This window comes from Clarias gariepinus, chromosome 8 (genome assembly GCF_024256425.1).
Source record: "Clarias gariepinus isolate MV-2021 ecotype Netherlands chromosome 8, CGAR_prim_01v2, whole genome shotgun sequence".
Taxonomy (NCBI): Eukaryota; Metazoa; Chordata; class Actinopteri; order Siluriformes; family Clariidae; genus Clarias; species Clarias gariepinus.
Window position 1 is genome coordinate 25,820,677 of NC_071107.1, and position 26,841 is coordinate 25,847,517.

At 37.9% G+C, this 26,841-nt stretch overlaps 2 protein-coding genes across 6 annotated transcripts; one reads left to right on the plus strand and one right to left on the minus strand.

Annotated features, from left to right (window-relative positions):
* Positions 1-347: 347 nt before the first annotated feature.
* fam120b (family with sequence similarity 120B) lies at positions 348-14,199 on the minus strand. Of its 5 annotated transcripts, none has more exons than XM_053502175.1 (11): positions 14,135-14,199; positions 11,282-12,300; positions 11,030-11,198; positions 9,985-10,086; positions 8,516-8,688; positions 8,237-8,329; positions 5,483-5,689; positions 3,078-3,177; positions 1,556-1,663; positions 1,403-1,469; positions 348-1,327 (listed from the first exon to the last, which is right to left on the minus strand). In XM_053502175.1, the coding sequence occupies exons 2-11, from the start codon at positions 12,275-12,277 to the stop codon at positions 1,315-1,317; spliced, it is 2,028 nt and encodes a 675-aa protein (XP_053358150.1). In that variant the 5' UTR covers positions 12,278-12,300; positions 14,135-14,199; the 3' UTR covers positions 348-1,314. The 5 variants fall into 5 exon arrangements, 4 of the variants coding, with proteins under 4 accessions (XP_053358150.1, XP_053358151.1, XP_053358149.1 ...); XM_053502176.1 differs by having other exon boundaries at positions 11,030-11,141; positions 14,098-14,178; XM_053502174.1 differs by having other exon boundaries at positions 14,098-14,178.
* A 3,949-nt stretch (positions 14,200-18,148) lies between these two features.
* Positions 18,149-23,092, plus strand: dld (deltaD). The gene is made up of 11 exons (XM_053502270.1): positions 18,149-18,520; positions 18,618-18,917; positions 19,295-19,355; positions 19,452-19,709; positions 20,338-20,398; positions 20,490-20,620; positions 20,725-20,894; positions 20,997-21,213; positions 21,321-22,101; positions 22,208-22,310; positions 22,426-23,092. The coding sequence occupies exons 1-11, from the start codon at positions 18,473-18,475 to the stop codon at positions 22,429-22,431; spliced, it is 2,136 nt and encodes a 711-aa protein (XP_053358245.1). The 5' UTR covers positions 18,149-18,472; the 3' UTR covers positions 22,432-23,092.
* Positions 23,093-26,841: the final 3,749 nt, after the last annotated feature.

The following is a 26,841-nucleotide window of genomic DNA, read 5'->3' on the forward strand; positions in this document are numbered from 1 at the left end:
ATACAATTAATACAATGTGATTTCCGGATTTTTCTTTTTAGATTCTGTCTTTCACAGTGGAAATGCACCTATGCTGAAAATTGTAGACCCCTCAATGATTTCTAAGTAGGAGAACTTGCAAAATCACAGGGTGATCAAATACTTATTTACCTCACTGTACTTGTGTTAATGTGATTTGCAGATTGATAAGAACATTTTATATTACTCTGCTGATCTTAAAAATGTCCCAAAAAATCTTTTAAAAAAGAATATAAGGGATATAGCAAGAACACATCCTTAGTTTAATTAGATGTCAATATATATATATATATATATATTTTTTTTTTTTTTGCTAAACAAAACTCTAAACAAACCTTCATGTTAAACTCTAAAAGAAACATGTGTAATGAAATACTATGAAATTAACAGAAGTTTAGCTACATAAAAATCTACTTATTTGTCAACTTCTTTCTCCATCCAAGGACGTCCTACACATAGTGATAAGATATTTGTGCGAACTTCCATTCAAATCACATGGGCTGTAAAATAAGAAACCACCTAATGATAATTAGGGCTACAGCTCAGTTTTGATCATCATATATTTTTGGCACATACAAAATAAAGGTTTTGTTTCTGTCTCTGATTCAGATCCTTTACAAAGTGTTTCTTCATCCTGGTCTCAAAGTATTAATTTTCTGCACATTTTGTTGAGCTTGCTAACAAAGAGATTAGTTGGATCAGGTGAGATGGGAATCAAGAAACCACAAAAAAAAAAAAAAAAAAAAACTATTTAAAAAAAATGATGTCTTTACACAAAAGACAACCATAACTTTAAACCATAACCACTGCTTAATGCATTTTAGGACACAGAGAAGGATAAAGCAGAATGACACTGGTATCCCACTCTTTTCAGAAGTAGAGAACAATAACTAACTCTGAATACATATTAATTGATCGTTTTTATTCTGCTTTTTTCTTTGTTGACTGTGTGTACTCTGTGCAAACAAGTGACATACTGTATGTGCCAATAGCAAGGGCAGGTGCATAAGTCTTACTATTACTCATTTTGTTTTTATAAGTTTCTATGGAACGTACTGTCACTGGTTTTCATTCTGTGAGCATGCTCTTACTGATAATCAAGACCGTGTGTAGAGGAGTGCGCTATAAAAATGTCTACGCCCTACTCAGTCACAGAGTCAGACAGTCAAACCCACAGTAGACCATGCATTGTGAACAGCCAGCTGCAGTTGGTGCATTCATTTCACCAGAATAAATAATCCATCACCTCCATGATCTTCTTGCTTGAACTTTTTTGTCAAGGGAAAGCTGTTCTTGTTACTGAGGCCATCTGTAACAGAGTGCAGAAATGCTGTGTAGGTCTACAATAAAGATTTTGCGAAGCAATTCCAGTTATGAAGGTTACCTTGCGGCAAGGTGATATCTTTTTCTGTTAGGATGCCTTGTTCTTGATCTTGCTCTATTATCGTGTCCTATGGGTTAAAAAATGGAATTAGTTTATAATTTCTAGCCAACACCTCCAGTGAAATAGAGTGTTTTTAAGATGTGCGCAATGTACCTCGCATGTGGAAGCCTGGACCCCTGGATTGCTGTCTATGGTTTAAGTCTAGGGTGCTAAGAAATTGGGGTTCACTCTCTCTGTATGACTCTCCATCCGTGGGCCTCCCTAAGGAAATGACAGTATCACTGAAATGTGATTTTAATTATGGGGCTCAGTCCCTAATTTACTAAGGAATAGAGAAATTTCGAATCACTGGAAACATAAACCATATAATTCTCCAAAGCCTGAACTCTACCACCACCTCCCCACAAGCCTGAGGCAGTGATTACCAGCTCAAATGCAGACATAAATTAGAGACAGACTCTTTTTTATATGTATACTCAAATATCATATTTCTACTGACAGAATACACAATCTGAAAGGGCAAAATAATCCCCTTCTCAGAAAAACAAGAAAAATAAACCAAACCATAAACACCAGTAAATATTCTCTTTTGTCTTACAATTATGTCGGCAATGGTGTTGTTATGATTGTCAACTTGGTATTTTTTACTCAGAGAAGGAATACTACTACTGGGACATAGTTTTCTTAATTAAAACCAACACATACAGTAATAACTATGGCTCGAAAAACACTACTAGTTGATGACACTACAAAATAAATAAACATAAAAACACAACAAACAAGATATTGTGTTAGCATAAACACAAATAAGGCTTGCCACTGAGACACAACATGTGTTTCATGCACTGTTCAACATCAATAGAAAATTACAGATGGAGATGATTTTACCACAAGATCTCTTTTAATCTCGCTACGGAGTCATAATGTGCTGGATGCTTGTGAAAAGAAACAGGGCTTCAGGAGGTTTTAACAGCCACAAGTTATAATTTTGTTGTCTTGTTATGTTACTTAATATAACTCACATCCTATAAAAATATCTATTCTTGTTACGACAAAGCAGTGCCTGTTTCTAAAGTTGGCTGCAGAGCGGGTCACTGCCACAGAGCAGATGGCATGTATTATTCAGGGAAAAGGATACTGTTTGTCTGCAAGACACACCAAAACTGAATTATTCTCTACAGTACAGGGCATGTTCTTCCCTTCCAGTAAATTCTTATATTCATGTATTCTTATCATGCAGTGATGAGCAGCTCTCCAAGAAACTAAAACTAATTTTAATTTAGCATATTCAAACCTGCATAGTAGAAAACAGCAACAATATAACCTTTCTATTATTATTATTATTATTATTATTATTGTTGTTATTTGCATCTCAGCAGGAGATTATTGGGGAAAAATTATTATATTTAGGTTTTTATTTATATTTTTATGAGGCTGTGGGTAGCTCATTAGGTCAGGATCTGTTCTTGTAAATGTTGTGTTCCAAACCTGTCACTGAGCTACTTTTAGGGCACATAAGCAAGCACCTTCACTCTTTCCTTCCTTCAGTTACTTCGGATAAAAGTGTTTTTACATGAATAATTTACCTATAAAACAAACTGTTTTTACAGTCCTTTGAGGTTAGAAATTTAGATTTAAATGCAGATAAACTTGTCGAAACAAACTGCTCTCTCACCGTGCTGAAGTCTACCTGGAAAACTAAGAATAGAGCCATGTCTACTGCAGGCTTTGAGCACCAGATCTCGAAGTGTGAGAAATAGTGATATCCATGCAGGCTGCAGGAAAAACAACACACAGCACATTATTTACATATTTTTCATGTGAAAAAATAAACAATGCAATATTTTCAATCTTATAATTTTTTGTTTAACTGCTTTTAATATATTTATCAATGTTCAATATCAGAGCCAGTTAATTCCAGGCTTTAACTGAATTGAAATATGGCCAATCACATCTCCCCTGTGAACTCATTTAGAGTAGCAGGTGGAGGAGCACAACTTTGGGGGTTTTCCAGTTAAAAGATTTTTTTGCTACATTTCCTTGAAATTTAAATAAATGACAGTACATGTTTAATGTGCTATATTTAAAGGATATTAGCAACTGCTTTATTTAAATTGCACATGTTCTGTGTCAGTAAATCTAGCCACAATTTTACATACGACCACAATAAAGCCAGTTGTAGCAGAAACCTACTAAGCGTCTCAGAATCACTCCTAGGAATTACACTCAAAGGTAATTTAGGACAGAAAATATTCCTAGTTCAGAGTTAAACATAAAAGTAATTTATGAAGCTTCCTACTTCCGTACTTTCAGTGAGAAGTAGAACTGCTCCAATGAGATTTTGTGATGTCACTGTTTACGATACTAAGAACTGCAAAGTAGGCTTGGCATTATAGTGGTGTTGTAGTTTTGACAGGTTTTTGTAGTTTTAAATGGTGGAAAACTGAAACGGTGAAATTAGGGGCAGTTGTGAAAGCTTTATGCAGATGTGTGACCCGGCTGCATGAAATTGTCCAAATAATTGCTCATAATTAGATTTTGTAAAGAAAGCAAAACTGGAAAGAGGAAAAGAGCTTTTTGCTTGCAGAGAAGGTAGTAAAAGAAATAAGTGAAGCAAAATTTTGATCTACTCTTACCATTAAACATGCAAATGGTTTAAAAAGCATTAATGCCACCTGTCACCTTGTTAAATGCCACCTTACCGCGTATGCCCCTGGAGAGTGGAAAACAGTGGTATGCCGTGTTAAAGGAGTGATAAAGTGCATATATAATTGAGCGTGTACACTCAATTATGTATAAAATTCATATATAACTACGATTATTTTAATGTGTGTGCCATGGATGATGCCCAGACCTCTTCACGCTGCGTAGCATGTTCAAATCTGCACAAGGTCTGTAGTGCTATATAAACGTCTCTGCCTGAACCCAATTTATTTGCCACTCCTAACCAGTTACCAGTTTCCCAGCCACTGGTTAGGACACCTCTCCTACATTTTGGTGGAGGTAGGCGTGACTTCCCACTTTAAGAATCTTGGTAAATTACTCCTGAAAATAGGACCAAAATTGCATCACTCTGAGTGTAAATATGGGTCCTATTCCTTTTTTCCTCATATTATGATTGGATACAGTTCACAAGAATTAAAATAATTTTTGGGGGAGATATTAAAGGTATTGCTGGCAAAAATATATTATAATGGTGACTAAATAAGTAAGTAACAACAGAATGTTACCACCACAGAAACCCGTGTGTTTATCTACAGTATACAGCATGGTATTCACCAGAGGCTGGTGTAAAACTAGAGCAGTGTGTCATACACATGGCATGCTGGCCAGGACTGGCCTAACCAATTAAGGGACACACTGTGGTCTCTGGATAAACAGTATTGCTCATCCAAAAGCGTTTGCCATTTATTGCTAAATACATAAACATGGAGTACAAAAGTCTGAGAGCACTAGTGAAAATTGCATTTTTTAAAATGAAATATAATACAAATTATGTTATAAAATGTCCTACGCTGTCTGTGATTAATAGTAAATCAATTCAGTGCACATGTTTGGTAAAGACCTAATTAATTTCCTTTAAAAAAAAAAAAGAAAAAAAAAAGCCAGCTTTGGCCGGGCAGGTACAAAGAATTTGTGTAAAAAGTAAAATATTGAATTGAAATACTGACATTAATTTTAGGGTTTCTCAGTGTTTGGCCCTCTTTTTGCTTTAATGACAGCATGCACCACAACTGACATTTACTCTAAATCCATCACTCCAATGTTGTCTAATAAAAGATATTAGACATCTAACCTTTTTGATAAGGCAGGTAAACAACATGGTTAACATCACAATTATGTTTGTGTTTAAAATAGGGGTCGAGAAATAGTGCAGAATCTTAAATATAAATATTTATGATATAGACCATTTATTAAAAAATTTTGTTTTAAATAGTACAGATTTCTTTAACCATAAAAATATATTAACAATGTTTAAAAATCACAGGTTTTTGATGTAGACTTAGACTTCTGAACCTCACTAGATGTTAATTTACTTTACATCGTCAATATTTATAAGAAGTTGTTTTCTCTACTTACATTTCTCTCTAAAAGCTCTTCTTTAGCACAATCAGTGTGTGCTTGTAAGTATTTAGAATGAAAAAGCAAGCCATCAAAGATATTCCAAGGCATGATCTCATTCATTGCAAAAGGAAAACCACAGGCACTATTGGCAGCAATCAGGTAGGTTAGTCCCCGTACAAAGAGGGAACCAAGGTGAACAGCCCTGGGATCCACCTGAGGGACCTGCACAATCAGGAAAAAAGGAAAAACATAGAAACAATTACAGGAAAATCTGGGGAAAAAATAAAAACTTTAAAAGTGAGGATCACAGTTTACAGCTGTATAGCTGTAGGGAAGCGGAGTACAGCAGAGTGAACAATAAGTAAAGTAAATTGAGAAATGATAGTAGTGAAGGGTTGATTGTGAGAAATAATACTAATTGTAAGTTTAAACTGAGGCTAGAGCACTTGGAATGTAACCTGAGGGAAAAACTAGAGATAATGGGATGTGCATGAAGGTGGGGGCAGATTCTCCCTCAACTGCCCCCTGCTCACCTGGCTACCTCCCCCCAGCCACGGGAGATAAGAGAAGGACTGACTGATTAGCGCTTGTGTCGCCAAAATGAAAGACTTGCTTACCACCTGCTCTGCTCTCAAACACAGCTTAAACTAAAGTAAACAAAAGATGGTCAGTACACGCAGTCAAAAGATTCAGCAGTGGGCGACGGCCCAAGCCTTTATGTCATTAAAGCAATATCACTCTGACTAGGGGCTAACTACATAATGAAAGCTGGGTATTACATAGTTTGTTTTGATTAAAAACAACATCAGGAACAAAAAACAAATAGTGGCCATGCTTGGAGTCCTGCCAGAAAATATGTAGGCAATGATTACCAATGGTAGCTTGCCGTTAGGCACAGAGATAGTGTGCAGAGCTTTATTCTTAAAGCAAGAGCAGCAGCTGTTCTTCCAGCATTTGACCACAGAAACAATGAAAGCTGCTCCAGCCAGATGTCTGTGAAACTAAGGCAATGCCTGGGGGCACAGATTAACATTAATGGCAACTCCTAACCTTGTGAGCAGATCATTCACCTGTGTGATGATGCATCTGTGCCATTCCATGTCCTGAAACATTCATGAATGGAGAAGAATGATGAATGCTGAGTACACATGGGGAAACAAAATGCCTTTATTTTGCATATAAAGCACTTTATATCCTAGTGGGACGTTTTAATTTCATATATTTTTTCCAAAATATAAACTGCCTGAAGTGTCCTCGATTCCAGCCTTGTAAAGTGTGTGTAGACGTTGGTGCTTTCAGCACACAGAGGCATTCGTGTGTGTGTGTATTCACATTCCCTCACTATCACAAAGCAGCACAGGGGGAGAGAGAGATTGAGGGGGGAATCAAGCAGCCCCAGGAGACTCTCCTGCCATCTGTCTGGCTCTTAAAGCTTTCCTCGTCTCTCCCCTCCCCGCCTCCTCCCCTGTGATCCCCCTTTCACATTTCAGGCAGATGTGACAGTGTTGCTCCTGATGGGACACAACAATAGCGTGTGCAACAGGTGCTCCTGCCTCCCTCCGGCACATGGGAGGCAGGAGAGCTTCACACACTTTCATCTGGCCAGTGGCAAGCTGTCGCCACTGTGACTTAAACATACGCACACATACACACACTTGCCTGAGTCGCTCAGCAACTCAACACCTGCTGCTTGGTGCCCCAAAACACATAGACACTGAACGCAATCATTCACCACCTGACATATTGCTGGTAATATAAACTCCCCTATCTCACTTAACCTTTACTGAAATGTACACACAAACAATGCTGACATGTTCATAACAAACAACCATCAAAGCACAAAATGGTAGACTGTCTGCTTACTGTAGATGTTTGAAATATTTACAGAATTTCCGTCTTAAAAAATTATAAATATAAATAAATCCTTCATATTTATAAGCAACATCACAATATCTGAGGGAGCAGAGATATAAACAATAGCACCTGGAAGTGATAGGAATTGGTACATGCAACGGAGCAGCAAAAAATGTAAATCAAGCAGTGGCTTCCTGGATATATCCTGTGAAGATCTTATTAGTCACACATCTCCACTCTAGAGAGAACATTCAATATGGCCACCTCAAAACCATGGGTGCCCATGGAGGCAATGTCTTAAATAGTGTGTGTAGTGGGTTTAAATTAGGAAAGGAGCTGAAATAAGCCTGTGGTCAACAGCGGGGACGTCTCAGAGTCTGTCACCAGAGCACTGCTCTCAGGTTCAGACCACAATTAGAGCAGTTTTTGGGAGGAATGTCGCAAAGCGACCAAAAATTATCCCCCCAGTCTCTTTTTTTCTTTATTCCCAAATAGTGAGAGAATCCAATACATCGTTTAAGATGACTTGCTTACTTACTCTCGCTTTGGAGAAAAAAAAAAAAAACATGGTCTCGTGAAGTGTTGGTTTGGCAAGAGAGAGTATTTACCCTGAGTTTCAGCACTAAGGAAATCAGCCTGCAGTCTCCTTGAGAATACATGATACAAATGTGCTTTAATCATTCACCAACACCCAAAACACTGCGCTGTTTCTGTTTATGTGGAGACTTTGAGTTAAAAAACACAAAGTGAACATGGCTGGAGGGCACCTTTGAAAAAGATTACATATTTAAGCTAAACATGAAGAAATGACCTAACTGTGCACCAATTTTAACACCTTCAAAGCTTAGATTGACTGAAAACAAACTATTTTCCCTGTAAGCTGCCTATATGTTCCAAAGTAGAGAAAATACCCACCATTGTATGTTGCAGATCTGTGTATGACTTATATCTGATACAGACGGCTTGACTTAGATATGCATCTACGTCTTCTACAGAGAAGTGTTTAGCCTACAATAAGAACAAATATTCCTCTTTAGTTTGCAAGCAGTCAAAAGTTGTAATTTAGTGTACAAAACAATTAGAGTACAGTATATAAAGAAAGCACTTATGTTAAAACAAGCAGGAAGCTAGACTGAATAATCAGTAACTGTGTGATAACGATGCAAACAACATGTAAATCGAAGTGAAACCCACCTGAATAGCTATGTATGTTACGAGACAAATCACAGCTACCAAAGATGTGTCAAAAGATTTCAGCTCTTCAGCAAAGTCCTGTAGGCCAAAAATAGCCAGGAAAGTGGACACACGGACATGCTTCACCTCTGAATCTTTCCCAAACCACAGAGTTGTAAGGTCAGGAATTCCCTCTGTTAATTGACCAATACAGACAGCGATTAATGGAACGCATGCAGGCAGGACAGGGCTAGACAGGGCTCTGGCACTATCATTTATATTCTTAACAACAAGTAGTATATTTGTCCTTTAAAAGTTGAAAAACTCACACCTACCCTAAATTCCTGAGCACCTTGGAGGGCAGTCTGAAGTCTCAAAGTAAAATATACTTCACAAATAAGAACAGAATATCAATATAGAACAAAATATCAATATAACAAATATAGAAAAGAGGAGGGCAGACTGAAGTCTCTCAAGCATCTTAGGTGGTAGTGACGCTGCCAGGCCTTTTTCACCACGGTGTTGATGTGACAGAGGCCCGGCAGCATCTCTACCACCTAAGACACTTGAGAGACTTCAGTCTGCCCTCCTCTTTTCTATATTTGTTATATTTATATTTTGTTCTATATTAATATTCTGTTCTTATTTGTGAAGTATATTTTACTTTGTACAGTACATTTCACAAGTTAATCGTATTTTCTAACGTATTTCTTTTATTACAGTATATTTTACTTTGTACAGCATATTTTACTAGTTAATTATATATTATTATTATTTATTTCCTTATGGATAAGCTTTTATTATTTTTAAAGGTCACTGGCAGTCATGTAAGCACTTCACTGCATATTGTACTGTGTATGACTGTGTATGTGACAAATAAAATTTGAAAAAATGAAAGAAAAAAAATCTACCACTTAAATGCCATTTAATTTTGTAGCACAACTGATTATGTAATTCATCATACTGTTTGTGCACCACTAATATATTTTAGACACTAAGATACTTTAGAGGATTGTAATAAACAAAAGTGCATAAATTCTTTTGGCTATGAATCTAAACATTTACTTAGTTGTTTAATATGAAGCAGCTTTACTGAGGATACAACACTCTCAGTGCAAACACTATTAACCTTTCAGTGTTGATATGTCAATAAGCATAAACACAAAGGAACATTTGAGTGTCTTAAAAACAAACATAGTAGAAGAGTGTGGAGGAAGTAGGGTTTTACTATTACAAGTTTCATTTTCTAAAACCTTCATGGTACATTCAATGTGTCCATCACTTATATTTACATGTATCTCTACCTCATTGAGATGATGGTTTCAAAGTGACTTACACCTTACACTGGGAACAACTGGGCTGAATGATGATTAAGGGCCTTCCAATGGATGGGGGAACAACTGTCAATCATGCTTATTTTTAGATGTTAGATTAGAAAAAAAAAAAATATATATATATATATATATATATATATATATTGTATACCTTACCTGGAAGATTTAGAGGCTTTGGAGTCACATTTTTTGGTTCTTTAAGTGGATTTCTGGGAAAAACAAACCATTCTTTCACAGACAATGTTTCACCGTAAGAACCTATATTAAAGAAAAAATATATTAAATAATATAAGATTCTGTGACCAAACACAACACTGTTAATAGCATATTAAAATGTTTAAATTAGTTGGTGGTACAGTTGGTAGCATTGTATCTCAAAATTCCAGGGTCAATGGTTTAAAACTAAGCTTTGGTTATTGTTGTTGCTCTGCTTGTCCATTCAGGTCCTCTGGTTTTCTCTTATTTACCCAAAACCCTGCAGACTGTGTAGGCTAAACTGAATGTGGGTATGCGAATCATGGCCTGCAAATGACTTGTGTTGCATTTGGTGTTTATATACACATAACAGAGAGTTCCTGACAGACTCTGAAAATCTGTTGCATGTCAGATCTTCTAATGCTCCTACAGTGTCTAAGAACTAGAGGAACTCAATGTGGTCGTCTACAACATGCCATGGAGCTACCATAGGCATAACACAAGCCTGAAGAAGACGTTGTGAGAACTCTATTGATGTAGCAACAGTGACATTCAATATACAACTCAGAAAAAAATCTGCACAATGCTTGTAGTATGTCAGTAAAGTCCCTATGGGTTGTTAGTTACACTGTTATCTGGTTAATATCATTGTTAATACTTATTAAGGTCTTCCTGTATCTTGCTGAATAAGCAGATCTATGAGAATACTACGTCCTTTCTGGTTTCTACTAAGTTCGTGTCCAGTTGCACATGTTCTTAATGTGTTTATCTAATTTTTTTTTAGAAATAGCTGAAATGTGGCATGGTGTTACAGAGGTATTACACTCACTACAGACACTCAGTAAATTACTGTTTTTTTTAAACTCTCATGCTTTTATTATTTATCATATAGTATGAGTGTAAAAAAAGACCCGTCTCTACTTGTTTATACTACGAAGTAGTAACTGATGATTAATTCTATAAGCATGACAAGTTAAATATTTTAACAGTTATATAAGAAACTTACTCGGCAAGAGAATACTGTAAATATGTTCTCTAAGTGGTTGGTATAAAATAGCTTGGGGTGGCAGTCCAAGATCCTCATCTTCCAGCGTATTGCTGCATTCCACCACCCCATCCTGGAGGACATTATAGACCATAAAACACTCTGCTCGTATGTGCTTCTCTTTTGCTGCCTGCAGGGCAGAACATTTTAATTACTTAAACAAATTTTTTGACATGGATTTTAAAGTAGTGGCAGCAATTGGTTATATGTTACCTGTAATATATCTTTGTTCAGGTACTTTTCCATTACACACACCAGCTCTGGGAAAGGTAGGTTTTGATCTAACCAAGGTGATGATTGTCCTGGGAGAAGATATGACTGGATTCCCTTTTCAACAACATCCATATCAACTTTGGATAAAGGTAGTGAGGAGATGTTACATACTGCATCACTGTTTGGATGATATCTTTTTATGAACTCTGCTGCAGCATGGACCTTGTCACCCTGGTGTTTTTTTCCATAAAAGGTTAAGGCATTTTTACGAAGATTCTGCAGTTGATGCTCTGGCACAATATCATTACCGAGAATGCATGCCAGGAAAGGAAGATCAGACTTTTGAAGCTTTAGGATGTGACACAGCTTTTCTCTGGAGTACTGCACTGTGGTCATATTTTCTAATCTGAGTTTAGCAATGGACATATACGGAACTGTGTCAAAGATGACAAAGTCTGTGTCCTGACCAAGAATACCAATGCAGTTGTTATGGAGTGCATATTCAGCAATTTCGTAATCTCCATCAGAAACAGAGCAATGTGTTTCTTGACCAAGAGATTTTAGTGCGAACCTGGAGAAGGTGGCCAGTCCTGAGGGTAGGCAGAACATTTCTCTGTCTGGTTGCTGATGCCGATTCTTAATGTAGTTAAATATTCTGGCTATGTCCTGGTTGACTCTCAGCCGTCTCTTCACCCATTCTGCTCTCTTCTGTTCCGCTATGGTCCCATCAAAGAAGAAGACCAATCCTAATCCTATTGCTGTAAATGCCTCCACAAATTTTTGCAGAAAATGCATGTACTCTTGCCACTGACCACCATGGACCCAGGCTTGACACTTATACCAGTACCTCAAACAGGCCATTCCATCCACCACCAAGGTAGGCGTCATATCAGGATGGGCTTCAGCATAAGATGCAGCCAACTGTCTCAAGTGCACATGTATGCAAGTCTCTGGATAACAAGTCTCCATAAAGTACTGTAAGCCTTTTACCCCCATGTCAGCACACTCTTTAGCAGGTTCTGAATTTGAGAAAAGAAGAATGATTCGTGAATATTCATTACAATGCAACACACGTTTTAGATTTACATTAGTGATAAAAAATATAGTTTTTTTATTAACGTGCAAATCAGTTATTTATTTTAAGAGCCTTTTGGGTCACAACTGTTTTCTTTACTTTTGCTTATAGGATGATTTAGTTCTATAGGTAATACTGTAGCTTATTTGACTGCTTAATTAAATTTAATAGGTAATAATCTTTTCAACAAAAAAATTTATGTCTAGGAATTTTGCCTTTGGTTTGATGTCAGCTTTGGATAGGGTTTGGAAATAAATATATAAGCTCCATTAAATTGACATTAACTCTTGCTACATTTGAATAATAAACCTAATATTTAAAATGTTCTGTAAGGCAGTCCTTTATACACACACACACAGCCTGACCAAAACGCTTGGAGACTACCATATTTTGTTTGCCCACCTTAAATATTGCTTGCTGCTTTTGATTATTATTATTTCACAAACTGAGTCTGTGCCCTGGTAACAAAACATTAAGGTCAACAGCTGACTTTATTTCATTGCCACATAACATTGTTAGCCTAGACCTGACCCACTGACTAACCTCAGATGATAATACTTGTACAGGGGGCACTATGCATGATGGGTGCATAACTTCTTCTTACCCTGACACACACGTCACTTTAGAATAGGGTCAGCCTGAACTCATTAGACAACATGACCTTTTCTATTGCTCCAAGGTCCCAATCCAATTTTAAGCCCTTTTCTGTTTCATCCCAATCCTGTGAGTTGATGTGTCACATGTGTGAGTGCGTGATAAAATGCTCTTACTGCCACTATTAAACACAGCTTTGATTTCTGGTGTCTATGTTTTACAATGCAACTTCATCAAGCATTTTAGTGGTCATTCATGATGTTGACAGTATGGCACTATCCTTCCAGTTTTAATCCTGCATTGAACAGTTCTTAACCCAATTCCGGTAATTTTTTCATTGGGTGAATATATATTATAAATATATAACACAATTCATTATTGACATTGTGGACTTATTTTTTCTTTCTCTATGCCTATTTTTCTGTACTGTAGAACAAAACTGAAGACATAAAAATGATAAAATAATGCATATGGAATTATGCAGTAAAAAAAAGTGTTGAAATTAATACATCCTTTAGAATTATCTAGTTTTTACCTTGATGGCAGCTTTAAATACGTTTTGCAATAACTTATTCAAGGCAGTTGGAAAAATCATTCCAGGTGACAACCTCATAATGCTGGATGAGAGAATACCAAAAGTGTGCAAAACAAAATATAAAGCTAAAACATAAAACTTGATTTTTTTAAATATTTTTTTCTTTTGCTTACTACATACTTCCATGTATTATTTTATAGTTTTTAATGACGTCAGTAGTGTATTGTTCTACAATGTTTAAAATATTTTAAATAACGTACTGTATATGCACAGGTTGGCAAGTCATATTGTATTTGTACAGCTATTTGAGGTGTTATTTGTCATTTGGGCGACAGTCTCTGCTACAAATACGTAAGTGTGTGAGGAATGATGCCAGTAAATTGGTACTTACTAAATTTTGTATGCTTTCTACATATTGACATGCACGTTTTATAAACCTGAATTCCATAAGACAATAAGTCGTAGCAGTGTAATCTATAAAAGGCCGAACTATCAATAATGGTTTGAGTCCTGTTTCTGCTAAGCTAATGCTAAAGTGGTCATGGAATTAAAAATACAATATTAATATATCGATCTGACAAACAGATTTCAAAACAATGTTAAAAAGCCTACCAATGAAATGGATGATAGGCAACAACTGTCACTATACCTTCCAGACACCACGCACTGATTAGCACTCTGTTTACAATCTGCACACACTTCCGCTTCCGGAAAACCGCACGCAGTCCACAGCGCGTTAAAGGCGCAGCACACACTACCAAGGACTCTCTCTGTGTATACAGTATATACAATACACACACGGAGTGTGGAAGACTGCAAAGAAAAGAGAGCTGCATGTCGAAGAAATCTGTAAAGAAGTGTTCGAACTTGTGTGATCATTTGTCTAACGAGCTTCTATGTAAGGTTTTTCTGGGAAATAATTATAACTACAGTGGCATAATGCCTAAATAAATGCATTTCATAATTTTACTAATTTAGTTTCAAAAGTACACGCACACACACACACACGCAGCAAAATAAAAGCTCTAATCATCAGCGTTGCCGGCTGTACACAATGCATTTGTAATGAGGGCTTTAATCTTCGGCTTATTATTTTACCATCAATTGCAACCACTGCTACATTTTTGCTTAATGAACAGAAAAGTACCAAATCCTGTGGGCTTGACTTCTTTTGAGTGTTTATTTTTAGCAACTATTAGCATCCCAGAGTTTTACAGTAGCCTATTATGGTAAAGTAGTAATGGCTCACAGGCTGAATCCACTACATGTATACAGTACCAATAGTACTGAATGAGTGATATTGGTTTATTTATTGACTTTTTATAACCACCAATAACGCGTGGTTTGTTCCTCTGGGAATTATTATTATTTTTTTTTATTTTTTTCTTTTTTCATTTAATTTTTTTCGAATGAACAAAAACCACCCTGGGGAAAAGGGACAGATGTTCCTCGGAAGGGCATTGGCACGCGACTCTGCTCAGCCGAAGAATTCGACGCACGCGCGCGCGTTTACACACATACACACACACACACATACACACCATCCCAAACCCTGTCGCAATAGGCGCAATGAGGGTTACCTGTTTCTTTGCAGCAGCTGGCAAAATTAATCGGACTTTCAGAGCTAATCTGTTAATCTCGTCACAGGATTGTTAATATATAAAGAGAGAACACAGAGAGACCACAGATGGTCGTTTGCCATTAGCTGGACCTGGATGCGGGATGTTTTCATCCTCCGTGTTGCTGCTTCTTATCAATCATATGCGCAGGCTGGGCCACGCGACTGCTCCTTTGTCATTGTAATCGGCGCGCGACTTCTGCTGCGTCACTTTGCTGAAGCTTGTGTCTTCTCTCTGATCAAACATCTCCAGACCACTGAGCGCATTTACCCTCTGTTTGTGCGCTATATGCGGCAGTGCGTAAAATAAATTCATCCGGCAACATTATGGCAACTTGATGATGGTATGATTAGGAATTTCTGGAGCTATTGCTGACTACATTTGGGTATGATTACTTATGATGGTGTGGGCTGATCTGTAGGCAACAGGTCTAACCTTAAAGCAATATCTTATTTGTTTTAATACATTGGTGTTCCCACGGGCCACTTTAACTCACTTCCAGCTTCCCTAACCATATGTATTGTAGCCCACGCCATGCTTTCAGTCCAGTTTAGAGGAAGACTGTGCTGTGCACAGAGGACAGTGGAGACATGCAGTTGAAATGAAGAAGAAGAAGAAACACGCCATTTGGTTGGGAGCAGATGGTTGGCATGGGAGGAAGGGGGGTGCTGAGCGCGTCTAAAGGCGTGTCGTGGCCTTCAGAGAGAATCCCCAAAGGGCTCCCCTTGTATTCAAAATCAATGAAAATTAAAGCGAAGAGAAAAGATGAATAGTCGAACCTCGAGTCCCGGGCTTTGTTCAGCACAGCTACTGGTGGGCAGGAGTTAAAGTACAACAGCCCCCTATAGAAACACTTAAGTTAAACAGTCTCTCCATAGTCCAGCGCGAGAAAGGAGGGAGAAGGGGAGAAAGAAGAGGGGCTTTTTGCTTGATTTAACCAAGACAGAATCGCGTGGCATAAATTATTCTTGAAAAGAATAAACGAAGTGGGCATAAATCCAAGAGGTTTCACTTTGCCTTTCAGTTACGCTTTGCTGTGGTAATCGCGAAATGTGTGCTACGTCCGGATAAAGAATAGTCCACTGTGATGTGATGAGAGATGGCTGGGATGTTTTCACCGGTCAGCTGGGAGGTGTATAGATGGATTTATTCTCTATAAACAAAAAAAAAAAGCATCGTCATTTTTGAAGGCGTGATTGAGGACGTTTGCTTTGACTTCTGTGAGCTATAATTTAAGAGGAGTTGCTGTGACTTACGATAAGAACGATCTGTAATCAGTGCAAATCCTAAAATGTATCTATTTTAATTTTGTTGTTGTTTCTAACAATAACGGATTTGCATTCCATATAATAAACTGCAAATACTAATTTCATCCACTTTCATAGAAAACTGCATTCTACAAAGAGTTTACAAAGTGTGTATCCAGTACATCTGGCATCCTGAAAACACAACGAGGCACTACATCACTGACCGCTCTATTAAAAAGATATTCGCATGCAGTTGCATTCCTGCAGTATAAAAACTGCCAGTCGTTTCAATTAATGCTCTAATGAAGACCACCCTCACACATGAACACACGCACACGCGCGCGCCAGCGTGAGCATGCGCACATCGGCAGTAGATAAGGGAGACTGTGTATTTTATTTTAATAATGAAGTTAACTTGTTTTTTTTACTTGCTGTTGTTGCTGTTGTAGTTACTACCACTGTTGTTGTTGTTGTTGTTGTTGTTGTTGATGATGATTATGTGAGAATACACTTAAATAAAAGGGGTATTTATCTGAGCTATTTTTCTGCTCAAAGAGCAAAGTGCTGTTCTCTGTCTCTCTCTCTCTCTCTCTCCACTACATTGTGAAGGGAGCAGGTGCTGGCCGCATTACCATACAGCTGAGAGCACAAAGAACAAACTTATTCTTCCCTCACACAATAACAAAGTGCTTTAATGACAGCCACGCGAACGACACACACCCGCTAGGCTTTACTGCCCCGCTTAGACATACACAAAGTTAAAATTTAAACTTTAGGCCAACCCGAACCTCACTAAAATGTGTAGTACTTCTAAGGCAAATCGAATTGTAACAAAGTTTCATATGTTACCTAAGATAAATAGGCTATCGGTTGGTTCCGAATGAATTAAGAGTATATACTTCACTAATCGAGTCATTATTCTTTAAAATTGTACCTTGCTTTAATGCTTTTCATCAGGTTTTGCAACAGGCATGACCGCGTCAAGTTCTTGATATGATCCTTTAAACTAGGCTATGGTTTAACATCTTAAAATGATCAATGCTATAATGAGGCCAAATCGTGCGATTAACATCTTCTAACCAATTTCAATCCTTAGTAATGTTATATAAGGAGAAAAGCAAGGAATTACACTATTCATGATCAGTTGTGAAATTACTATATTTTTCTTTCATATTTCATATGTTTATAATGTTTATATATGTTTATAAATGCAGATTGGTGTTTTAATGTAATCAAACTTCTAGACTTGCTTTGGCAACAATGTTAATTTTTCAACATTCATGCCATTAAGGACCTTCTGGATTGAACTGAACTAAATGTACAGTAGTTATATTGGGGATGTCATTTTTAACACCTGTTTCATTAAAAAATTTCTTTTTTTTTTTTTGGAACTTGGATTTAAACGAAGCCTAAGCAACGCTCACATGGACATGTGATGTAATTTGAAGGTTTGTGCCCGGATGTATAGGATTCTTCGGCTTGAATTTTTTTCCTATATGTAAATGAGACACCCCCCCCCCCCCCCCCAAACACACACACACACACACACACTTTCTCTCTTTGCAGCAGGGAAAGGTTGCACATTTTACAGCTCAGTGACCATTTGGCGATCTTTGGGGGTGTGTGGGGGAAGGGGTGGAGGGGGGGTGGAAAAGTGTCCCTTTGTGACAACTCGAGCCAGATTGGGGAGTAGCTCTCATTTGCATCTCATTACCCTAGAAGGCGCACTCTGTATATAACGGGCAGCAGGCGGACTGGGACATCAGACACACACTCACTCTCTTTCTCTCCAATGGAATCAAGAGCTTCGGAGTAAAAGCGTTTGGACGCGTACAAAGTAAACAGCACAGTTTGCTGTCTCTGCTGCATCTTTATGTGGAAAGTGAACCGGACGCATTGACAGATTGGAGTTATCTCGTTTTTTTCGATCTCATTTGGGATTTACTTGTCTGTTTTTGCAAGACATGACTTGCAGAAGAAGATAAAGCCAAATAATAAAAACTGCATCTACGCTTTGGCTGAAGAATTCACCTCTTCACTTTGTGTTAGTCGTAGTTTACATGACTTCTTGAGTGAGACGACCCGTGGACGTGTAACATCTCGTTGAAGATCTTTACCACCATGGGGCGACTTATGATTGCTGCCATCCTTTGTGCCATGCTAAGCCAGGTAATGAAAAGTGTCTCTCGTTTGGTCACGGTCAATCTAAAATATATCCCAAAATATTACAATTTAATTATTCATTGTATAAATTTTTCTTTTTCAGATTTTATGCTCTGGGGTTTTTGAGTTGAAGTTGCAAGAGTTTCTCAATAAGAAAGGAATAACGGCCAACACTAACTGTTGTAAAGGAGGATCCTCGTCAGCCGTTCAACAGTGCGAATGCAAAACCTTTTTTAGGATTTGCCTCAAGCATTACCAGGCTAACGTATCCCCGGAGCCCCCGTGCACATATGGCGGAATTACTACTCCTGTTCTCGGATCAAATTCATTTCAAGTTCCTGAAACTCTCTCAGACAGCACCTTCACCAACCCAGTTCAATTCCCTTTTGGATTTACCTGGCCGGTGAGTTGTTGCAGATACATTTTTTTTCGTAATTCCCCTGATTTGGATTATTGGTAGCACAAATGTGACTAAGTATCATTAGGCTATTTATGCAAGGTAAATTCAATACTAGTTGCTTCATTTACAACAGTTTGACAAGTACTAGAGGCATGTATATCCCTAGGGAGAGCATATTATTGCCAGCTCAGCGTGAAATTCCGAAAGCTTTCATTTTACTGCAGTTAAGGAAGTGTGAACCTGGGGAAGCAGAGCGTGAATCACACCTCCGCTTATCTCCCTCTTCCGTTATAGACCTTCGGGTTCCGATTGTCGCAAGAAAGTAAGCACGAACTGCAGAGATTTTAATTTGACTCACATTTTCCTTTCTCACCTTACAGGGGACGTTTTCACTAATTATTGAGGCACTGCATACGGAGTCTGCTGAGGATTTATCGACAGGTAAGAGCATCTGAAGTAAAGTTTCAAAAGAACAACAATGTTTGTTTTTCTTATAACTGGATGGAAGAATTTATGTCTATTTATTTTTTGTTAAAGACAACCCAGAACGTTTGATCAGTCGCATGACCACACAGAGGCACTTAGCGGTCGGAGAAGAATGGTCTCAAGATCTACAAGTGTCTGGGAGAACAGAGCTGAAGTACTCGTACAGATTTGTGTGTGATGAGCATTACTATGGCGAAGGCTGCTCGGTGTTTTGCCGCCCGCGAGACGATGCTTTCGGCCACTTCACGTGCGGAGAGCGCGGAGAGATCATCTGTAATTCCGGATGGAAAGGCCAATACTGCACAGAGCGTAAGTCGCTTTGGAACTGTCACTTCAAACTCCTGTTTGGTGTTTCGCATGGTGAAATGATAATATCTTGCGTAAAACGAGTTGCGGAAGTGCTCTTACATACCGCATTCGAGTAATTCAAAACAGAGCCGTTAGCTAAATAATGGCACGCGTGCCGTATACTAAAGCCTTCACCTGATTGGCTGTTTGGCAGAGCGCTCACCTCTGATTGGCTCGCAGTGATAATGTATTGTTAAAAGCGGGCAGCTGCGGAGTGAGAGAAGACAATACAGCAGCTGTCCTGCACTAGCAGCGTGTCCACCAGCTGTCCACCCTTATCTCTGCGACATTATGGGCTGGGGGCTTTATGAACAAAGTGAAAAAAGGAACTTCTGACCCACCGGTAGAAGAAAAGGAGGCTTTTGTTTGTAAATCTTTTGTACGAGTATGTGTGTTAAGCAGGGACTTTTTTCCCAGAGTGATGACAGGAGCATACTTTTCTAAACACCTACTCATGGGGCAAATAGCACCATAGCAGAATGAATTAGGGAATTTGTTTGGGCAATAGTTGGCAAATGTGCCTGAATAACAACTTGCTTCAGACATCTTACAAGTTGACACAATTCATTTATTTTTCTTATCTTTGCAGCAATCTGTCTCCCCGGGTGTGACGAGGAGCATGGATTTTGTGACAAACCTGGTGAATGCAAGTAAGTATTAGAGTTTATGAAACCATATACAGTATATATTTAATTTTAATATAAATAAGGATAAATTTTAATCTGTTTTTTTATGTTTTAGGTGCAGAGTGGGCTTCAGCGGAAAATACTGTGACGATTGTATCCGCTACCCGGGTTGCTTACACGGTACCTGCCAACAACCATGGCAGTGCAACTGTCAGGAGGGCTGGGGTGGTCTCTTCTGCAATCAAGGTTAATTTTGTTGAAAAATGTTAAATGACTGTATTTCTTTATGGGTAACATGTTTGTTTAAAATGGAATTAGTGGATTAATACCTTTCATTTTCCATTTTTCAGATCTTAATTACTGCACACACCACAAACCATGCCAGAATGGAGCCACTTGCACTAACACTGGTCAAGGCAGCTACACATGCACCTGCAAGCCTGGTTTTAGTGGGGCTAACTGTGAGAATGAAGTTAATGAGTGCTCTGAGAGTCCATGCAGAAATGGAGGAAGCTGCACTGTAAGTATTGTGCTTATGGTGATAATGTAACATCAAACTGCTTCAAACATGGATGTCTATTTCTCTAAACACATTTTCCTTATAATCCCTTTGGTTTTGTAGGATCTTGAGAACACATATAGCTGCACCTGTCCTCCTGGCTTCTATGGAAGAAACTGTGAACTGAGTGCCATGACTTGTGCAGATGGCCCCTGCTTCAATGGTGGACGGTGTGCCGATAATCCTGATGGAGGATACTTCTGTCAGTGTCCCACAGGCTACGCTGGCTTTAATTGTGAAAAGAAGATTGACCATTGTAGTTCAAATCCCTGTTCAAATGGTAAACTAACACTAAATTTGATTTGAAATAAGTCAAAATTAAATTCGTTTTAAAAGCAGCAGTGTTAATCAGTTTATCTAAAATCTACTATTTCAAATCTTTCTTAGGTGCCCAGTGTCTAGATCTTGTGGACTCCTATCTCTGCAAGTGTCCAGAGGGTTTCACAGGTGCAAACTGTGATGACAATGTTTATGAATGCGCTAACTATCCTTGTCAAAATGGAGGAACATGCCAAGATGGAGTCAACGATTACACCTGTACCTGCCCTCCCGGATACACTGGCAAGAACTGCAGCCTGCCTGTCAATAAGTGTTCACACAACCCATGCCATAATGGAGCTACATGTCATGAAAGGGATAATCGCTATGTGTGTGCCTGCATTCCTGGGTACGGAGGACGTAACTGCCAATTCTTGCTCCCTGAAAACCCACAAGGACAGCCTTTTGTAGAGAAACCTGATCAAAGGTACTCTGAGGATGAGGATGACAACGTATTTCCATGGACAGCAGTTTGTGCTGGGATTATTTTGGTGCTTTTGCTCCTGCTTGGGTGTGCTGTTCTGGTTGTGTATATTCGCTTAAAAGTTCAGCAGAGAAACCAGCAAGCTGATAGTCATATTGAAAGTGAGACCATGAACAACTTGACCAACAACTGCAGTCGAGAGAAGGACTTGACGGTCAGCATTATAGGTACTACGCAGGTGAAGAATACCAACAAGAAAGTGGACTTTCAGAGTGACACCACAGCTATAGAAAAAAAAGGTTACAAGTCTCGCTATTCATTAGTGGATTACAATCTTGTTCATGAGCTTAAACAAGAAGACTTTGGAAAGGAGGATGTAGCTGTTGACTCTGACTCAGAAGAAAAACACAGAAAACATTTAAAAAGGTGAATAATCCTAAAACATTGCCAGAAACTAGAGGTGCTTGAATTGAATCTTTGTATTAATTCAGGTTTGTAATTTGCTCCTAATTATTTTATCTTTGTATTTTAGTGAAGTATCAGAGAAAAGTCCAGAAGCTGCATGCAAAGATACGAAGTACCAGTCTGTCTTTGTAATATCAGATGAAAAGGATGAATGTATTATTGCAACTGAGGTGAGTTTATCTTTTAATATTAATTAATCAATCCGTGAGTCCAACACAAATATGTAAATTGCACTGTTTCATGCAACAAAACAACATCACTGAATTCATCTTTTCTCTTTTGCAGGTATAATGCCACACCAGAGCTGTAGCTCGTCTTGCTCTACAGGAGGTTTTACTCCAGTGTATGCTGCTCAAACCAGAGGGAAGGTTTCCTTCTTGTGACTGCTGCTGTGGATCTTATGTTCATGGTGACGTTCAGAATGAGCTGGTTCTCAACTGAATTAAGCACAGTGACTGCAGAAAATGGATGTTGAGCCATACTGGCTCGCACTCTCAAAGTTTATTTCCCAGGAATGTGTCAGATGGACTTTTTGCACTTCCTGTAGGGATTTATTATTATTATTATTTGTTACCTCATTGCACTACGGAGGGTTGCTTTTAAAAAAATGTATTTAACATTCAAACATAATTACTGCATATAAGTATGCACTGACTGCAGTTTCTGTCTCTGACCCGTTACACAGGTCAGGAGAGAGAAAAACACAGCCATCAAAACTGTTCTGTTCTGTTTCTGATATGATTTTTAATTTTAATTTTTTATTTAAATGCTATTTGTGATTTGTTTTGGGGGTTTTGTGAAGTTAACCCAGCTATAATTTAATCTTTTTCTCATTTTGCAAATTTGTATATTGTATATAAGGCACTTCAGGTCATAGTGACTGTTTTTCAACAGTAATGTATTTAATTCTTTTGTTAAAACGTACAGGAATTGTTTTATACGTGTTGTTCATAAAGAAAATCACCATAATATTTTTTCCAAATAAATCCTGTATGAAATATTTCCAAATGACTCCTTATATTTAATATTTTTGGTACAAGTTAAGTAATAAAATATATTCACTTTATTATTATTATTATTATTATTATTATTACTTAGTTAGTAGTGTCAAGCCATATTCATATTGACTGCTCATTTTGCTATTGCAAATTGCTATGGTTAATATATCACATTCTAATGTAACTGTTATTCTAAATGATTTCTTTGACTCTTGTAAAGTTCATATTAAGTGTATGACTAAAACATGCTACAAATTACTCCAATGCCCCTTTGCACAAAGCAAGATCCATTAAGGCATAATTTTCTGGTGTAAAAGAACTTGAGTGGTCTATGAGTCCTGTGTAAAGTGCTCTAGCTGAATGATAGGAAACTTCTGAAGGAGTCTAATGTTATTTCATATCAGATGCGATTAAAAGTAATATACATTTTGTCATATTAATTTGGCATTTGATTCCTCTATGTCATTTCAGTGAACCTGCTTCTTGCTTTTACACACACACACACACACACACACACACACTAGTTTTGGCTTAATGCAGGTGGAGCATTAAAATTTAATCTTCATAAAATCCTCATTCACAACCCCATACGTTTTTATCTCTGTTTAAATACTAATTACCTGTTTTGCATGGCCAGTGATTATAAATATGGCTATAATCCAAAAAGTCATTGTTTTTATTCACTTTTTAGGATGTTGCACTATAGTGGAGCAGCATGTTCTGTTTAACTCCGTACAGCTGTGATTACACATTGTGGTAAAACACACAGTGCTAATTATATAGTGTTATCTTTTTTTCTGATTAGAATAGAGACCTCAGAACTGAGAATTCAGGAGTCTACTGTAGCAAAGTTTTAAATATGTGTGTCATGTAATGCATGCAAAATGACCACTTACAGACACTGTGTTTTTTTGCTTCATATCTTCATTTCATGTTTATGGTTCTTTCATTCAAGTTTATGATTGTTTTGTTTGCATTTTCATTCTCATCTTCTGCATGAGAGAAAGCTTGACCAACAAATAGATGCAGCAATCTTTTTTTGAGATTCACACAGGAATAGCTGAAAGCCATGCCCCCCTCAACAAGGCGGCGAATCTCAACAAGGCTAGAACCATCTCACAGAGACCCTCACCCTGCTTCAGCTGTCCCTCTACCCTTTCCCTCCAGAGGAACCCATTACAGCTCATGGCCTCACCATGTGTTTCACACCATCTCCCTGCTCTGCTACAGATGTCCCTATGCCATCCAGCTCTGGTTTAGATGGCACCCTGTTGTTTTGCTACACTAAAGATGTCACTTTACCTCCTCAATCGGCTGAGGATTTTCTCTGTCTCCTTGCTCAGCTGAGCATGTCTCTCTGACTCCTTGCTCCACTGTTGATATTGGTCCTTCCCCCTGCTTATTTGCTCCGCTCTCTTAAATTGTGAAGGACATCTATCTCAAGGCTTCCTTCCTCTTGCCTCGTGGAGGAAGTGGCTCCACCCTCTGGTTAGGCTTCACTCCCACTGATGAGTTCTTCATGGCTGTAGCTTTGTTCTTATACACCACCTTGGACGTTGAGCCACCCCTTAATTATTCTTGACTGAGGACATTGGTCCAGCTCATTGTTTGGCTGGGGACATCTTTCTATCTCCTGGCACTGCTGAGGAAGTCACTCTGTCTCCTTGACATTGCTCCTTATCCTTGCTTCGTGGTCTACTCTCTTGTCCTCTTAATTCATGGAGAATGTCATTTCTTGGAGGTCACTGAACCCTCTGGCTCTATCTTTTACTCCCCCTGTTGACTTCATGGTGGCCATCATTCTGCTATTATATGTAATCTTGGACATTGCACTACCCAAAAGTATGTAAAAAGGATCGCTCCTTGCTTTGTGGAGGATATTTTGGTTCTGTTATGCTAGCAGTAAAGGGGAACAAATCTGCATGCATGTCACATGTCTCATTAATCACTCTCACCTGAGCCTCCGTATGGCTTGTTAGGACCACTATATGTTCTAGTTTTTTAGTGTTAAGTTTACATGTGATTGTCTTGTTTATACCCTGCATGTTCTAAGTGTGCTAACCTCGTGTTCATATACTTGGTTTATGTTTATGGTTCTTGTTTTTATTAACCATAAATTTTTTCCCCTCCAAATTCACTTTCACTTTGGACAAATATCCATCCCAGGAACCATTCTAATTGCACCTGTTGCTTAAATTCCGAAACCAGATTTCAGTAAAGCCATGATCTGGATTATTTCAACATCTAAAAGACAGACAAGTCAAATTTCTTTATCCATGAACAACTCAAACAGTTAGGTAGCAGCGTTATATTAGAGCAATGGTTCTTAAACCCTTGTCCCAGAGAACCCCCTGTCCTGTACATGTTAATATTTGTTCTGATCTTTGACACCCACTTTAATAAAAAATGTAAGTTAATTTGTTGATTAGTTAAATCAGATGTGCTAAGAAATGAGAAACACAACAATGTACCGGACAAGGGGTCCTCCAAGAAGAGGGTTAAGAAGCACTATATTAGATATGTTCATGTGGGGCTATTCAGCTCTCTTATTTAAAATGAATGTATATTGTTTACTCAACTTCAGGTAAACTGCAATTTGACTGTCAATTGCTTAAATTCATATGACAGTAGCCTAAATTACAGTGTGATTAATTTTAATTATGTTTGACACTAAATTTTTATTATTTGACTATGTCTGTAATGACCCCAAACAATCTTGGTTTTATACAAAAGTTAACAAATTCCCAGGACATATGTTATGTAAATCAATCTAAAAGTGCTGAATGTAACTTACTGTCTCTATGCCACTAAGGCTAGGTTATCCAGCAATAGTTCACTATTTACATATCATAGTTTCTGCTGTGAAAAGGTATTTTTTTTTAAACCAGGTAAAAAAAAAACATATTTGAACAGCTACTTGGATTTTTAAGATGGATAGCAATGTTCAAACTCATGTCATAAGCATTAAGCTCAACATCTAGAAATGATCAAAGAAGGTAAATCAGATGGGCAGATGTGAAGTTTATTAGAAGTTTTAAATGCCTGACTGGCAGCCTGAGACCAGTTTTGCAAGATTGTCCCTAGGGAGTCAAGTCAAAGGAAAGACAACGGGTGGTCCCCTACCGCATTGAACTAATGACCTAGGTTACTGCTGCATTTGTCTCAAGGTTACAACTTCTAATTTCCCACCTTCAAGAAGTAATAGGCAAAGAAAATGCCTCCTCAATTTTAAATTCCTGCTTGTCAAATTGGAGTAGTCTTCTTGACTATTAGCTCCTTCCCTGTTTATGGAGTGATGTCCAATGGACATCACACAGCATTAGAAGTAAAGTGCTTTTATACTTTTATGAGTTATACTGTATATACAAGTATTTCTTAATACCAATCAACTAAGAGGCATATTTGTTTCCTAAATTTAAAACACAATTTGTTGTTGGACCAGAAATATACACATTATCCTTCACAGTTATCTGGCTAGCTTGTTGCTAATAAAGATAAACACTGAGGTGTCCTTGTTTTTTTCCACTCCACATTAAAAATGACATCATTCCAATTTGCAAATGATTGCATACAAGACAATTTAAATACAGCTTATAATTATGCTTATAATTATTTAGGACCCAGAGACATGTTTTAACATTTACAAAAACATGATGCACTAGAATCTCATGAACATGCAGGTCAGGGGTTAACTCAGGGTGAC

What these genes read in the sequence shown, in the direction of transcription:
- dld (XM_053502270.1), top strand. Translation starts at nt 18,473, where the DNA reads ATGGGGCGACTTATGATTGCTGCCATCCTTTGTGCCATGCTAAGCCAG. An exon ending in AGGCCAATACTGCACAGAGC is followed by an intron (nt 19,710 to 20,337) that starts GTAAGTCGCTTT and finishes TTATCTTTGCAG; the next exon opens with CAATCTGTCTCCCCGGGTGT. An exon ending in TTCAAATCCCTGTTCAAATG is followed by an intron (nt 21,214 to 21,320) that starts GTAAACTAACAC and finishes AATCTTTCTTAG; the next exon opens with GTGCCCAGTGTCTAGATCTT.
- fam120b (XM_053502175.1), bottom strand. Translation starts at nt 12,277, where the DNA reads ATGGGGGTAAAAGGCTTACAGTACTTTATGGAGACTTGTTATCCAGAG. An exon ending in CAGATCTGCAACATACAATG is followed by an intron (nt 5,690 to 8,236) that starts GTGGGTATTTTC and finishes CTGATTGTGCAG; the next exon opens with GTCCCTCAGGTGGATCCCAG. An exon ending in TCCAGGTAGACTTCAGCACG is followed by an intron (nt 1,664 to 3,077) that starts GTGAGAGAGCAG and finishes TCATTTCCTTAG; the next exon opens with GGAGGCCCACGGATGGAGAG.